We start from the raw sequence: 13,721 nt of genomic DNA, 5'->3' as shown, positions 1-13,721 counted from the left end.
TTCTTTCTAGTAGAAATATTATTTCACTCTTTTTATCTGTCTTCCCAGCACCTATAGAACTTGTAAGCACTTACAGATATGTGATTGAGTGAAAAAGTTAGAATATTGATAATCAGAACATATAGGCACATCAGTCAATTAAATCAATCAAACATTTTATTAAGGGTTTATTCTGTCACAGATATTTTACAAGACACAGAGGATAAAAAGTTAAAAATTAAATAGTTCTTGCCCTCAAGAGCTTATATTCTGTTGGCAAATAACACATGTTACCTTTCAGTAGATGCAAAATGCACATAAAGTAAATATAAAAGTAGAATAAATACAAAATAATTTGGGGAAGGTATTAGTGGCTTTAGGAAACAAGGCTCCATGCAGAAGGCAGCTTTTATGCCAAGTTTTGATGAGAGGTGCAGGTGAGAGCATAGGCATGGGGGCTACTTGAGCAGAAACATACAGGAATGGGAAATAGAGTATCTGAATCAGAATGTTAAGTACAAATGAGTTTGGCTAGAAGAAAGAGTACAAGATGGAGAATAATTTTCATAAGTCTAGAAACATAAGCTAAAGCCAAATTATGAAAGGCTTTAAATAACATAGAAATTTTTTTTTTCCAATCCAAAAGACAATACGGTGTCCCTTGAAATTTTTGAGCAGATGAGAAACATGGTCAAACCTGTGCAGACAATACAGCTTTTCAAAAATACTAAAAAAGGAAGAATAGCAAAAAGCTACTCTAGAGTCACATATAAGGACAAATTCAAAGAATTAAAATAAAAAAAAAAACTTTACACATACACAACATATACACTCACATACCTTCAGAAAGTACATTTCTTCTTAAACTGTATTTGAAAAACTATGAACATTAGATTGTGTATTTAAACATCAAGACCTCACAATAAATTGAGATTTAAAGGACTAAAGAAATAGAATTCTAGGTCTGAAAAACCCTATAAAAAGAGGTAGGATTAACCAAATTGGCAGAAATAATTTAAGAGTCAAGCCTGAGAGTTGCGTAATATACTCCAATGGGAATGTTAACAATACTTACCAAAATGGGTATTCCTAATTACAATGCAACTCACTACATATTCATGATTGCCCAGACCAAGCCAACTCTTGGTGAGGCCTCCCATAAATCTTCTAAAAAGGGATACTCAAATAAGTCAGTCAGGGTCTTTCTTTCATTCCTTTGACAAGTCTGGATATCAATGGAACATGGGCAGTAGAAGGAGAGAAGGGGAGTAATATTTATATGAAGTCTACTATGTTCCATGCACTATGCTAAGCACTTTTACAAATATTAATACATTTGATCCTCACAATAACCCTGCAAGATAGTAGATAATATTATCATACACTTTCTTGTTTGTTGAAGTTGAAGAAAACTGAGGCAGAGGTTAAGTGACATCACAAAGCTAGTGTTGATGGCTGGAATTAAACTAAGATCTAGCTGACTCCAGGCTCAAAGCTCTATCTATTACACTTATTAGTCACCTCTATTGATAGCATAGATGTCAGCAAAATGTCAGTCATAACTTATCTTTTTTTTCTGACCATACCTTTTCAGTATTTGTCCTATAACAAAATACTTCATTTGCAATGTGTTACAGCCTGCTCATCTATCATATATCTAAAGGTGATTTTAAAAAAAATCTACAGTTACCATGTGGGTGTAGGTATTTTTTAAAAAATAAATTTAACTATGTTTTGCTATACAAAATAAATAACCTTTACAGAAAGCTCATGGAATATTCAGTCACTAAATTATCTCTTCTCTGCTTTTCTCCTAAATTTTCTTTATCTTCATTGTTCCTTTTTTATGTCTTGTCTTAGGAAGAAGTGCTCCTTTCTTCTGTTCTAAGGCTTACTCCCTTCATCTATTCCTTTGACCTGTATCACATTTGATATTCTATTATGTTCTTTCAATCAATTATCTTCTTGTATCTTAAATCTTCCTTTCTACTTATTGCTAGAAATATGCTTCAACGCATCTTATCTTTCAATTTTGTCTTTTAACCACTAAACTTTACAGTTATATTCTCAATCTCTCATCTAACAAGTCAAACTCTTCAAAAGTATATTTTTATATTTATATACTTCATTACTCATATAACCACTGAAATCTGCCTTTAAATTCCAGCATATCACTAAGATAGTTTTTAAAAATAGTTCTTAGTCAATGATCAAATGATAGAATAACTGTTTTTTTTTTTAAATTTCTGATATCCCTTAGTTTATTCAATGTCACTGTATACTATTTACTTTTTCCTTTCTTTTTGAAGGGCTTATTGGATATTGCACGTAGTTTTACTATTGCACCAGCCCATTCTATTTTTCCTTCATCAAAAATACAGAATCCTGCATTCAGTTCAGATTATGCTCCCATCTATAAACAAGTTTTCAACTTGGAACATAAGAACTCTAAGACCGGACAACTAAATGACAATTCATTTCAAAAAAAAAAAAAAAAAGAAGAAGAAAGAAAGAAAAAAAGAAAAGCTATTCATAATGTCAATGCCCCCTCCATGCATATTTTTTTTAATATATGAATATAATTGTTTATTCCATTTGGGAAAAATAATGCAATGATTTACCATTTTCTTCCCCAGCTCATTTTACAGATAAGCAAATGTAGTCAAATCTAATCATTCAAATCTTACTTTAATAAAAACAAACCTAATCCACATACATGGTTTTGGAAACATTAGATATTTTGTTTAATATAAATTGTCAAGAGAATAAAGTAAAAATAATTTAATTACTTACAGGAACTTTTGACTTCTATAAAAGACAGTAGAAAAAAAATTTTTAAGTAGAACCATAATACTTTAAAGTTGGCTACTTACAATATTTACACATACTATTTTCTCTAATTGCAAACTGAATAGATATTAATATATACTTCTTTCTCAGCTGAGAACTAATTTAAATAAGGTGAGGAGAAGGAATGGCAGGCGAGAGTGCCTAACTTACACTGACTTAATAAGTAACAAAAATATCAATCTTTTGAAATACAGCATCATAATACTATGAACTCTATATACTCTGGGCTATTTTTTTTTTCCTACTGACAAAGAGAATGAACAATCAGTGTGTTTTGTGGAGAGAGTTTAGAGTAATATCTGAACAGTATGCACACAAAATCCAATTATTTTTCAGACTAACAAGTTCTCCTCTGAAGATTAGGCTTTGTTCTGACACAATTACATTGTCCTGCAAACTCAATTCCTGACTTGTATCACTCTTCTACGATACCTGACTCTCAGATCAATTTCATCTAATTTCACCTCTTTCTAGATTACTCTGGAATGGCATTGCCAGATTTTGTCCTAGTATGTCACTTCCAATACTGATCGCTAACCAGGTGGCACCAGGAGTTCTATCTCCCATAACTGCTTCTATTGACTTCCAATGTGACCCTAGTTGCCAAAACATTGTGACTCAAACTGAATTACAGCTTCTTGGTTTCCTTCAGGATTGTAAATGTAATTAATCCTTAAGTACTCAAAGACATATCCTCAGGGTATCTTTTTTGTTTTTTATTTTAAGATTATTCTCCTTTAAAAAGACGGCAAAAGCATAAATGGGGACTGAGTTTGCAATACTATCTTTAACGTCTATCTGTTTGTTTTTTCCCAGAAATCTTTTTTAAGGGTACACTGACACTTAGAGATAACATTAATAGCAAAAGAGGAAAGAGAAAAATAATGAAAAAAAAAGACATAAGAATTCAAAAACACAAGATGCCAGATCCGTATAATTCTAAATAGAGGGAACCACAGTGATAAATCATAGTACAATTAACTGTTATTCGTAGTGAAAATACCAAATTATGATTATGTTAGCACTATAACTGAGCCATCCTAATATCAAGAAAACAACCAGCCTCTCAATAGGAGAGTTGTTTTTTTTTTTTTTTATAAGGGAAATGTGATACTTTTGATTTAAATTTCCCTACAATGTGATTAAAATAATAAACCTTAAATTGTTAATGGAGAAAAACTCTAAAACTAAGTGGAAAACTCAGTCAAAATAAGAATTACTAAAGGGTTCTCAATATTATAAATTCTATTAGATTTAAAAACTGTTTCAAATCTCTTTAAAAAAAAATTGGCTTTAAACAATTCTTCCCATCACCTTCAGCTTTTAGTAATGCACATTCCTCAATTTTATTCCCTAATGCATCTTGAAATTTGAATGGTGTATGAAATAAACATTATAAAGTATACTCCTATAACTTCTTTGAGTATGTTAGACTGTATCATATTATCTTATTGAGAAGTAAATGAGTTGTGCTATCCTCTCACAGACACTCATCCTAATTCAGTATGAAAATTCAGTTTTACAAGGTAGAAATAGAATTTAAAAAATATATGTCGTGAAAAAGTTGATCGGACAATACCTTAAGCACTTGAACTTGTCCTTCGGTGGTAATTTCCTTTAACAGCTCACAAAATGACTGACACAGACCTACTGCATATGTCTGAAATTCAATCAGAAGCCAACGTACATGCATATTATAAATATATGTATAATCTCAAAAATTAGTAGAATTCAAATAGGAAGATCTTTATTTGACAAAAAACAAATACCAAAATGCTCAATTTATATCATTTGTAAATGCATTGCTCTGTAAAAGGTTCCTTTAATCTTTCACAGTATTAAGTCACTGAACCTACTATAACAGCTTTTAGATTCGTAAAACAGTACAAAATATTTTTTTCTCTCACAAAAACATTAAGATTTTTATTCCTATAAATAACTCACACCTATTACATTATAAATGATATACTATCAGGCCATAATTAACTGTTAAGAACTTTCTCTTACAGTGGAGTGATATAAATTCAATATTTGTCAAATCCTATTAAAAACGTATAGTAGAACAAAGATTCCCAATCCCTTGCTTGTATTCTACTTATTTAAAGCAATAAATTAAAACAAATTCACTATACCAAGAATTTAGATATCCTGAGTTTTTTTAATAGATTTTGTCGAGGTAAGTAAATTCTTCCTTCAGACTTTTAAACATTTCTTTCAAAAGAAAGCATTAAATGTGGTAGTAAAGAACACTTCTTTAAATTGTTGAAAAGCTATGTTATTTTAATAATCATTACATAAAAAGAACATATTTTTATCTAGTAATTCATTCTGGATACGACAGGAATTTAGGGAACTGCATGAATTCTCATTTGTCTAGGAAACAATACTAAATCCTCAATACTCCCAATTAGAGAACAATTGAGAAAAATAAGTTTCTTTTTTAAAAAAAATGGTTATTATGAATTTATATATATATGTGTGTGTGTGTGTGTGTGTGTGTGAGTATACACAAACATACACACACACACATAGTTGTTTTTATAACTAAATTCCTGCAGTCATTTATTGATATCAAGGGGAAAATATAATCATTTCTTACTATGTAACTATTACTACAACGTACCTGTAAAAATTCTGTTGACGACAAAAAAATATAACCATTGATGATCTTAAAGCAGGTTCTGAGATTTTCTGAACTTAATTCTGCCAAAACAATGAATTTCAAATAGTTCAATAAAATGTCAAATTGACCCATTATAGCTAAATAATTTAAAGAAATTCAATGAAAAATAAATGATTCCTGTGTTTAAAAGTTTTTTTTCAGAATTCTACTAAGTAGCCTGGTTTATAGCTAATTATTTAAAACTTGCTTCCTAACATCGTTCTCATCTCAATACTCTTTTTCCTGCAATAATCACTACTTTGTGCCCTGTCACATCAATCTTCTTTATAGACAGATCTAGTCATACCCAAATCTTTAAATTCCTGACATCGACTAAATAAATAAAGTCCAAATGCTACAGTATTCCAGGTCCTCCATTATCTAACACTACTATTAGCATTTATAGCCTTACCTTTTTGCACTCTTCCACATAGAACCTAGTGCACTCTACATACTTATCTTTGCAAGTTCAATGCCTTTATGTTTTTCATGTTTTTCATTTCTTGGAACTCCTTTGCCTCACCAAGTTACAAAAATTCTTTCCATTCTGTAAAGGCCCATAAACTTTACATGATCACCTGAAATGCATTAATGTTCTTTCCTAAACTGAAGCTATCTAAATTTGTTTGCTATATAGCCACATACCTATCACATTTGGTTTGGTATTATAATTTTTATATCTACTGACTGAACTGTGAACTTCATGAGCACAAGATTAATATGTTCTCTAATTCTGTAATTCTTCTAGACTCTAGAATAATTCTCTTTACATTGAATTTTCTTGCTATTCATCTTAATTTGTTAACCTGGCATGAAAACAGACCTTGACAGGTTCCTATTTATATGCCTTGGAATTTAGTCATTTAGAGTCAATCATAGGTTTGTGAGCAACCCCATTCCTTCTTAACCCCAGAGTCTAATAAGTACTTGATCAATACTACTACTTTTAAGAAGCCCCCAAAATATAAGCAATTAAAAAGAATTCATTGTTTTTAGTTACTGTTACTATGCAAGAAAATATTCCCAACTCTACTGTTTATGATCATTTATAATAATTATGAAATTGTACATTGCTAAACTAAGCAACACACTTGCTTTTAAACATATTTTAAGAGGATAATTTAATATAAATCATAATATACATTATTTGGTTTCTTGCATGTTTTGTAAGTAGTATTTATGTGCTGTTTAAAATATGATAGAATTAAAGATACACTATTTCCTTATTGTTACACATTTCCAGAAACTTAGATTCATTAAGCACTTTTTATATCATAATTATCCTGTCCTGATGGCCGATATTTAAAGGAATGACAATGTGTTGTTGAAAATAGTCAATAAATTAAAGTTACATCCATAGAAATGCACTTTATTATCCATTTACAAAAAAAAAAAAAATACAGCTGAATGAAGGAAGGACTTAAATGGGGAGAAATTTGTTGCACAAAATCCCACCAAATGACTACTATAATATTCTAAGCATGAGAGGATAAGGACTTGCATCAGAGCAGTGATACTATATAAGATGAGATATATCATATTATATGTCATAACATAAAAAAGTTATTTTATATTATAAAGGTGAAATCTAATAGGCTTTGTCAAAAGATTCAGTTGATGCTAAATTGCAAGCCCAGGGGATTGAGAAGGTGGTGCCCTCAAGAGGAATGGACAAGTTTGGGAAAAGAGGATTTAGAAGGAAAGATATTGTGTTCTGCTCTGGACATAATGAGTTTAAAATTCCTCCAAAACATACAATTTGAGATTTCTTGAACCAGAAATGGAAGTTGGAGATGAGACCAGAGGTCATCAGAAGCTGAATAGATTTGAGAATTATCAGCTTAGAAATGACAAATTTAATCTGTAGGAGATGATGAGACCAAGTAAAACAAAATAAGAAGGAAAAGAAAAAAGAGCTCAGTACAAATGTGTAAAAGATAGTCACAGTTAATGCACATGATTTTGATGAAGATCCAGCAAAGAAAATTAAGAAAGAGTAGTCAGATAGCTAGGAAACAGATTCTCTGCTGCAGAATATGAGATAGGATAAGATTAATTGTCTATGTATTCTGCCAAGGAGATGGGCTTTCCTTTCACTTCTCCCTGAGAAACAGGGATGAAAGCAGAGATGGTGACAGAAAACGTTTTAATAATGTAAAATAATGGAAAGGAGAGAAAGGAAGCTCTTGGGGAATGGCTTCAATTTCTTAAGAAAATGAGACCAGGTTCTCAATTGAAAAAGTGGGGCTTAGGAAGCTATGGGAAGTATGAAGAGAGAGTGGGATAGTATGGTATAAAAGAACTAGCAAGCAGCAGTAAATGTGTAGTTCAGATTATGTAACGGATTTGTAGTAGTAAGCAGAGGAATATATTTTTTCCCACATTTGTTCAGCAGCATGTGCTTGATAGCAAAAGTGGAAAATGGTGGGAATAACCCAAGGATGAGAGACTTCACAGGACATAATTAACAATATGATAAAGGAACAAGGGATTCAAGAGAAGAGGACAGTGTAAAGTTGAACTGCTTTAACAAGGGGACAAGACAGGGAAAGAAGAAAGATATAAGAGCAGACCTGGAAGAGAATTAAGAAGTCAAGGATTAGCGGTCATGAACACAAAAGTGCATTTGTGGATGATCAAGGATATGACCAACCTGATATGTGGCTAAGGTAAGCTAGAGAAGTAGATTATGTAAAATAAGTAAACTGAGGAATTGAAAGGTTAGGGTGTTTGAGAAAGTATCAACACCTAGGCCAGAAAAGAAAGATTATGAGTCAGATATTGAAGTTATTGAAAAGAAAGTAGAGAGTAACCTGGAAGTCTATAGAGGGTTTCTATGAGTGGTAAATGTGGACTGAGTGATCTCAAAAGAAAGCTCACTAAGGAATGGTAAAAGGAGAATCTGAAGTTGGCAATGGGAGACGAAGATTACCACTCCCCTATCTAGATCAATGAGTGAGTCAGGCAGAATGAGTGCAAAATATAACTAGTGCTAAAAAAAAAAAAAAGGTACCGAGGCTGTGTAACACAGAAAAGAGCCAGATCTCAGTGAGATCTAGAAAGTAGAAGAAGAAGGAAAAGAAAAGGTTTAAGATAAAAGCACAACAGCCTGATTGGAGAAGGGGAAGGAGGAATCAAATTAAACCACAGTCTATTCAGACCCCTGAACCACAGGATGACATGATATCAGGGAAAGTATATGAGGCTTGGAATTAAAGAAGCTTGGTTCCAAGTTTTAGCTCTGAGATATACGAGTAGAATGATAGTGAGCAAGAAAAAGAACCTCTAAAGCTATGTCTTTATATATAAAATGGATTTAAAGATTCAATTAACAAACACCAATGTACAAGGTATTTCAGCAAAGGCTGGGGCTACAAAGAGAAATCCTAAATTCTAATACTGTCTTCATACTTTTTAATATGACCGAGTTCCTTTTACTCTTCCTAAAGTAAGAGTTTTCTTTTTCCTCTAAACATCCTCAAAATACAATCATTCAAGCCTCAAAATTTGTTTACATTTAGTGTAACTCTTTTTTACATTTTTTAATGTAACTCCTTCAAAACTAGTGAAAATAAAGCTAACTTGTCAATGCTGCCAAAGTAGTATTTTTTTCTTCCCCCACACCATTGGAATGGTAAGTCTTTTTCATATAGCCTTCTAAATGCAAAAATAAATTTGCCTACCTACTTATCTAATGAATCTTGTATTTGCCTCTCATAGTTTCTATTCAGATTTGATTTTGTTTTTTCGATTTCAAGTTGGAAATGTCCAAAAGACCTCAATTTATAATCAATATTAATAATAAAGGCCTATTTTTCCCTGTCAGATTATACTCAATTTGACAAGATAAATTCTTGGTTGTAATCCCATATAATTTCCTTTTTAGAATATTACATTCAAAGATCTCATCTTGTGTGACCTTGACTGTAGGTTCCTTAGTACCTGTATTTTTAATTTGTGGACTTAAAGTATTTTCCTTTATTATCTGAAAGCTCTGGATTTTGGTAAGAAGAAATTTTAGGAATTCTATAAGGAGGTTATCAGTACATTCAATTTTACTTTGCTCTAAATTTAATCGTTGTAAACAGTCCTCATTTGTGGTTTCTTCACGCTCTCAAGAAATTTTCTTAAATTTTCTCTCTCAGATCTGTTTTCCTAGGTCAGCTTTTTTGTTTTTTTGATAATATACACTTTATATTTTATTCTATTTTCTTCAGTCTTTTGATTAGGTTCTGATATGCCATACTGTCTCATGAAATCACTGATTTCTATTTGTCTATTCCAATTTTTAGGTAGTCCATTACATTTACAACTTTCTGTTTTAAGCATTTTTGACTCCTTCAAATTCATTCCTCCAGAACAATTTAAAAAAAAATTTTTTTTGCTTCCTTACTTTAAGATATTTAAATAGATAATCCTCATGGAAAATTTTGCTTTTTCTTTTGAGTCTGTGTAGTATTTAAAAGAGTTACCCTCTCTTTCTAAGTTGGACACTGCTAATTTTTAGATCTATCATGATGCTCTGGAGTAGTCTATATTTACTATATTTATTGCTCTCTCTAATCTTAGTTTCTAAACTACTGCTTTGTACTAGGGCTATGCTGTCTCCTGCAGGGCATTCAGATGCTTAAACAAATCTACATTACCTCAAACTGAACTTTTATCTTTAACTGTTCCTACAATGAACTCTACTTTCCTAGATTAAATCCATTTTGATCTTTGAAGTTTTGAGCACTGGAGCTTCGGGTCTTCTATGGCATCTCAGGATAGAGAAACAAGGGACCTCAGAACCTCTGAGTCCTGGGGTATGACAGTCTGAGTATAGCCACCAGTTACTTTCAAGATCCTCAATATGGATTTCAGAACTCATTGGGCCTTTCCTGGGGGAGTCCTTGACTCTTATTGTCACTACAAATAGAGAGCTTTGCAAACTTCAAGTGTCTATAAACAAGTTCTGGTCAATCTGAGAGACTCAACTTGTTTCCTATATTAATGGCATAGAGGGAGGGACCCTATAATCTTGTGGGGTTCTGGAGTCAAAGAAGTCATTTACTACAATTTCTGATGTATTTCCTAATCATTATTTGATCTAGCATGATTTTTAGGTACGGTAAGAGTAGATGAGTAAGAGCTAGATAGCTTCCTGTCATTCAGAAAATTTTTGTGGCCAGAATTTCAAATTGGACTATTTTCTGTTGCCCAAACATAGCATTTTATAACCTCCCTTTAATACAAACCATTTCATATGGTAAAATGAACCTTTACCTACCAGAATCCTTCATTCCCATTCCCTTCAATATTTGATTTATTCTGCTTTCAGGACTAGTAGGTCTTTCCTGATTCCCATGTAGTGCCCCAATGAAATTTTTAAAATGTATCTTGCATATACTTTAAATCTACTTGCAGGTTAAAAAATAACTTTCTTGACAGCAGAGACTACTTCACTTTTGTCTTTACATTCCCACCATCTACTAGAGTGCCTATATTGTTCTGCAAACTTAAAAAACTGTTAGAAATTTGAATTATAACGCAGAGTATTACATTCACTCATCGATGCAATAAGGCAATGTAATTTTAAAATCTTTTAACTATATCCAGTATTTTACAAGGCTATGATAAACTACGATATCTACCTACCAAAAGAATGTTAACAGATTCAAGATGCAGAAAGTGACATCAATTTTTGGCAATAAGTGGCAAAGAAACTGTTTTTGCTTAAGTATGTATGTATATGTACATATATACATATGTACACACACAAACATATATAGAAAGAGAGAGAGAGAGAATTTTGTATTTCTCTTTTTTCAAATAGGGAAGGGGATGAAAAATGCAACCTAATGAGGGAAAAAATGCAAATCATTATAAATGTGAGATATATACAGAGTATATGGGAAGGTAATCACAAAAGGAAGGCACTAGCAGTTGGAAAACTTGGAAAGGTTCCTGCTGAAGATAGCATTTAAATTGAATTTCAAAGGAAACCTAGGAAGTGGGGAGATAGATATAAAGAATAAGAACATTATCCTAGGAATAGAATCTGGGTAAGGGGCATCCTGGACAAAACACAAAAAGGTCAGTGCTACTGGATCATAAGAATACATAAAGGAAAATAAAAGTCTAAGAAAAGACTAAAGAGTGCCACTAATGGGTCTGTATCCCAAAGAAATCATAAAGGAAGGAAAGGACCACACATGTGCAAAAATGTTTATAGCAACTCTTTTTGTGGTGGCAAAGAATTGCAAAGTGAGTGGATGCCCATCAATTGTGGAATGGATGAATAAGTTATGGTCTATAAAAGTAATGGAATACTATTGTTCTATAACATAAAAAACAAGCTAATTTTAGAAAGACCTGGAAAGGTTTACATGAATTGATACTGAACAAAACAAACAAAATCAGGAGTACACAAGATTGTGCAATGATTGAAGATAAAAGAGTCGGTTCTTCAGACAATTTTCAGATGAAGAAATAGAAACTATTTCTAATCATATGAAAAGGTGCTCCAAATCACTGATCAGAGAAATACAAATTAAGACAACTGTAAGATACCATTACACGCCTCTCAGTTTGGCTAAGATGATAGGAAAAGATAATGGCGATTGTTGGAGGGGATGTGGGAAAATTGGGACATTGAAAAAATTACCAAACTGTGCATACCCTTTGATCCATTAGTATTTCTACTGGGCTTATATCCCAAAGAGATCTTAAAGAATGGAAAGGGACCCAAATGTACAAAAATATTTGTGGTAGCCCTCTTTATAGTAGACAGAAACTGGAAACTGAGTGGATGGCCATCAATTGGAGAATGAATATTATGGAATATTATTGTTCTGTAAGAAATGACAAGCAAGATGATTTCAGAAAGGCCTGAACAAACTTACATGAACTGATGCTGAGTGAAATGAGCAGGACCAGAAGATCATTATACACGGCAAAAGATTATATGATGATCAATTCTGATGGACATGACTCTCTTCAACAATGAGATGATTCAAACTAGTTCCAATTGTTTAGTAATGAAGAGTCAGCTACACCCAGGGAGAGGACTATGGGAAATGACTGTGGACCACAACATAGTACTTCCAGTCTTTCACAAAAAAAAAAAAAAAGATTCGGTTCTCAGTGATTCAGTGATCCAAGGCAATCCCAGTAAACTCTGGATGGAAAATGCCATTTGTATGCAGAGAGAGGTAACTGTGGAAACTGAATGTAAATAAACACATGCTTTGTACACTTTTTTTTTCTTTTTCTTTTCTTTTTTCTCTCAATAGTTTTTCCCTTTTGTTTTGATTTTTCTCTCCCAACATAATTCATAAGTAAATATGTTAAAAATACACACACACACACACACACATGTATAACCAAAAAAAAAAAAAAAAGAATTTTTATGTGTAACTGGGGAAAATAATTTTTTTTAAAGGGGCTAAGGAAAGATTAGATTGTGCAATCAGTCAGTCAACAAACACTTATTAAGCACTTACTATGTACCAAGCATTGTGTTAAGTACTAGGTATACATCCCTGCCTTTAAGAAGCCAACATTCTGATGGAAGAAAACAATAAATAAGAAAAAAGCAGGGAGATGAGGAAGGGGACATAAACTGGGAAGAAAAAGGGATGTGGAGAAGAACCAACAGTGTAACCTAGAAAGGGACACTCTTTTGGCTTAGGTCTTCCTTTTACTGGAGGTCCTAGAAGAAACCAACCACTCAGAAGGTGAGTCCCCATAAGCTATGGGTATTTCAAATATGAGAAGTATCCCAAGGGGATAGTAAGTAGTAGTGACAAAGTCCTGTGGAGATAAGCTTAGACTGGAACAGCCTAGATAGAGCTAAAAGTCTTTAAATGTCAAATGGAAAATTTTCTATTTGATCCTGGAATAGAGGAATCTTTGGAGTTTTCTGAATAGAGAGGGATTTTTTTTTTAGTTTTTTTTTTTTTTTTTTAAACATTACGCCCAACCATCAGTCTTGCTACTATACCTTCCAGACCCATAGGCTACATATCGCCATCTTTGAATTTGTCTTTGAATATGTTCTGTATCTGATTTTTCTTCTAAGTTCCTGAAAGAAGAAACAACTCACTTATGTTTTATGAATGAGAAGAATGAGCCCCAAAGTAGCAGGTGACACCTAGAATCTAGAACAAAAAAATTACTTTGGTCCAGATTTCAGTCTCTCACTTATACTCATTCCCATTTTTCCCCAAAAAAATTTTACTTGTCACAC

General features: G+C 32.4%; 1 protein-coding gene across 2 annotated transcripts in view; it reads right to left on the bottom strand.

The window, feature by feature from the left end:
- IPO11 (importin 11) overlaps window positions 1-13,721 on the bottom strand; it is a 200,506-nt gene that overhangs the window by 91,295 nt on the left and 95,490 nt on the right. For both annotated transcript variants that reach the window (XM_051991179.1, XM_051991173.1), the window contains exons 23-24: window positions 5,453-5,532; window positions 4,409-4,489 (exon numbers count right to left, since the gene is read on the bottom strand). In XM_051991179.1, coding sequence (XP_051847139.1) covers window positions 4,409-4,489; window positions 5,453-5,532 — 161 coding nt within the window. The remainder of the gene's footprint in view (window positions 1-4,408; window positions 4,490-5,452; window positions 5,533-13,721) is intronic.

The sequence above is a fragment of the Antechinus flavipes genome, chromosome 1 (genome assembly GCF_016432865.1).
Source record: "Antechinus flavipes isolate AdamAnt ecotype Samford, QLD, Australia chromosome 1, AdamAnt_v2, whole genome shotgun sequence".
Lineage (NCBI taxonomy): Eukaryota > Metazoa > Chordata > Mammalia > Dasyuromorphia > Dasyuridae > Antechinus > Antechinus flavipes.
The sequence above is the reverse complement of the archived record's forward strand: the minus strand, read 5'-3'. Positions and strand labels throughout refer to the sequence as shown.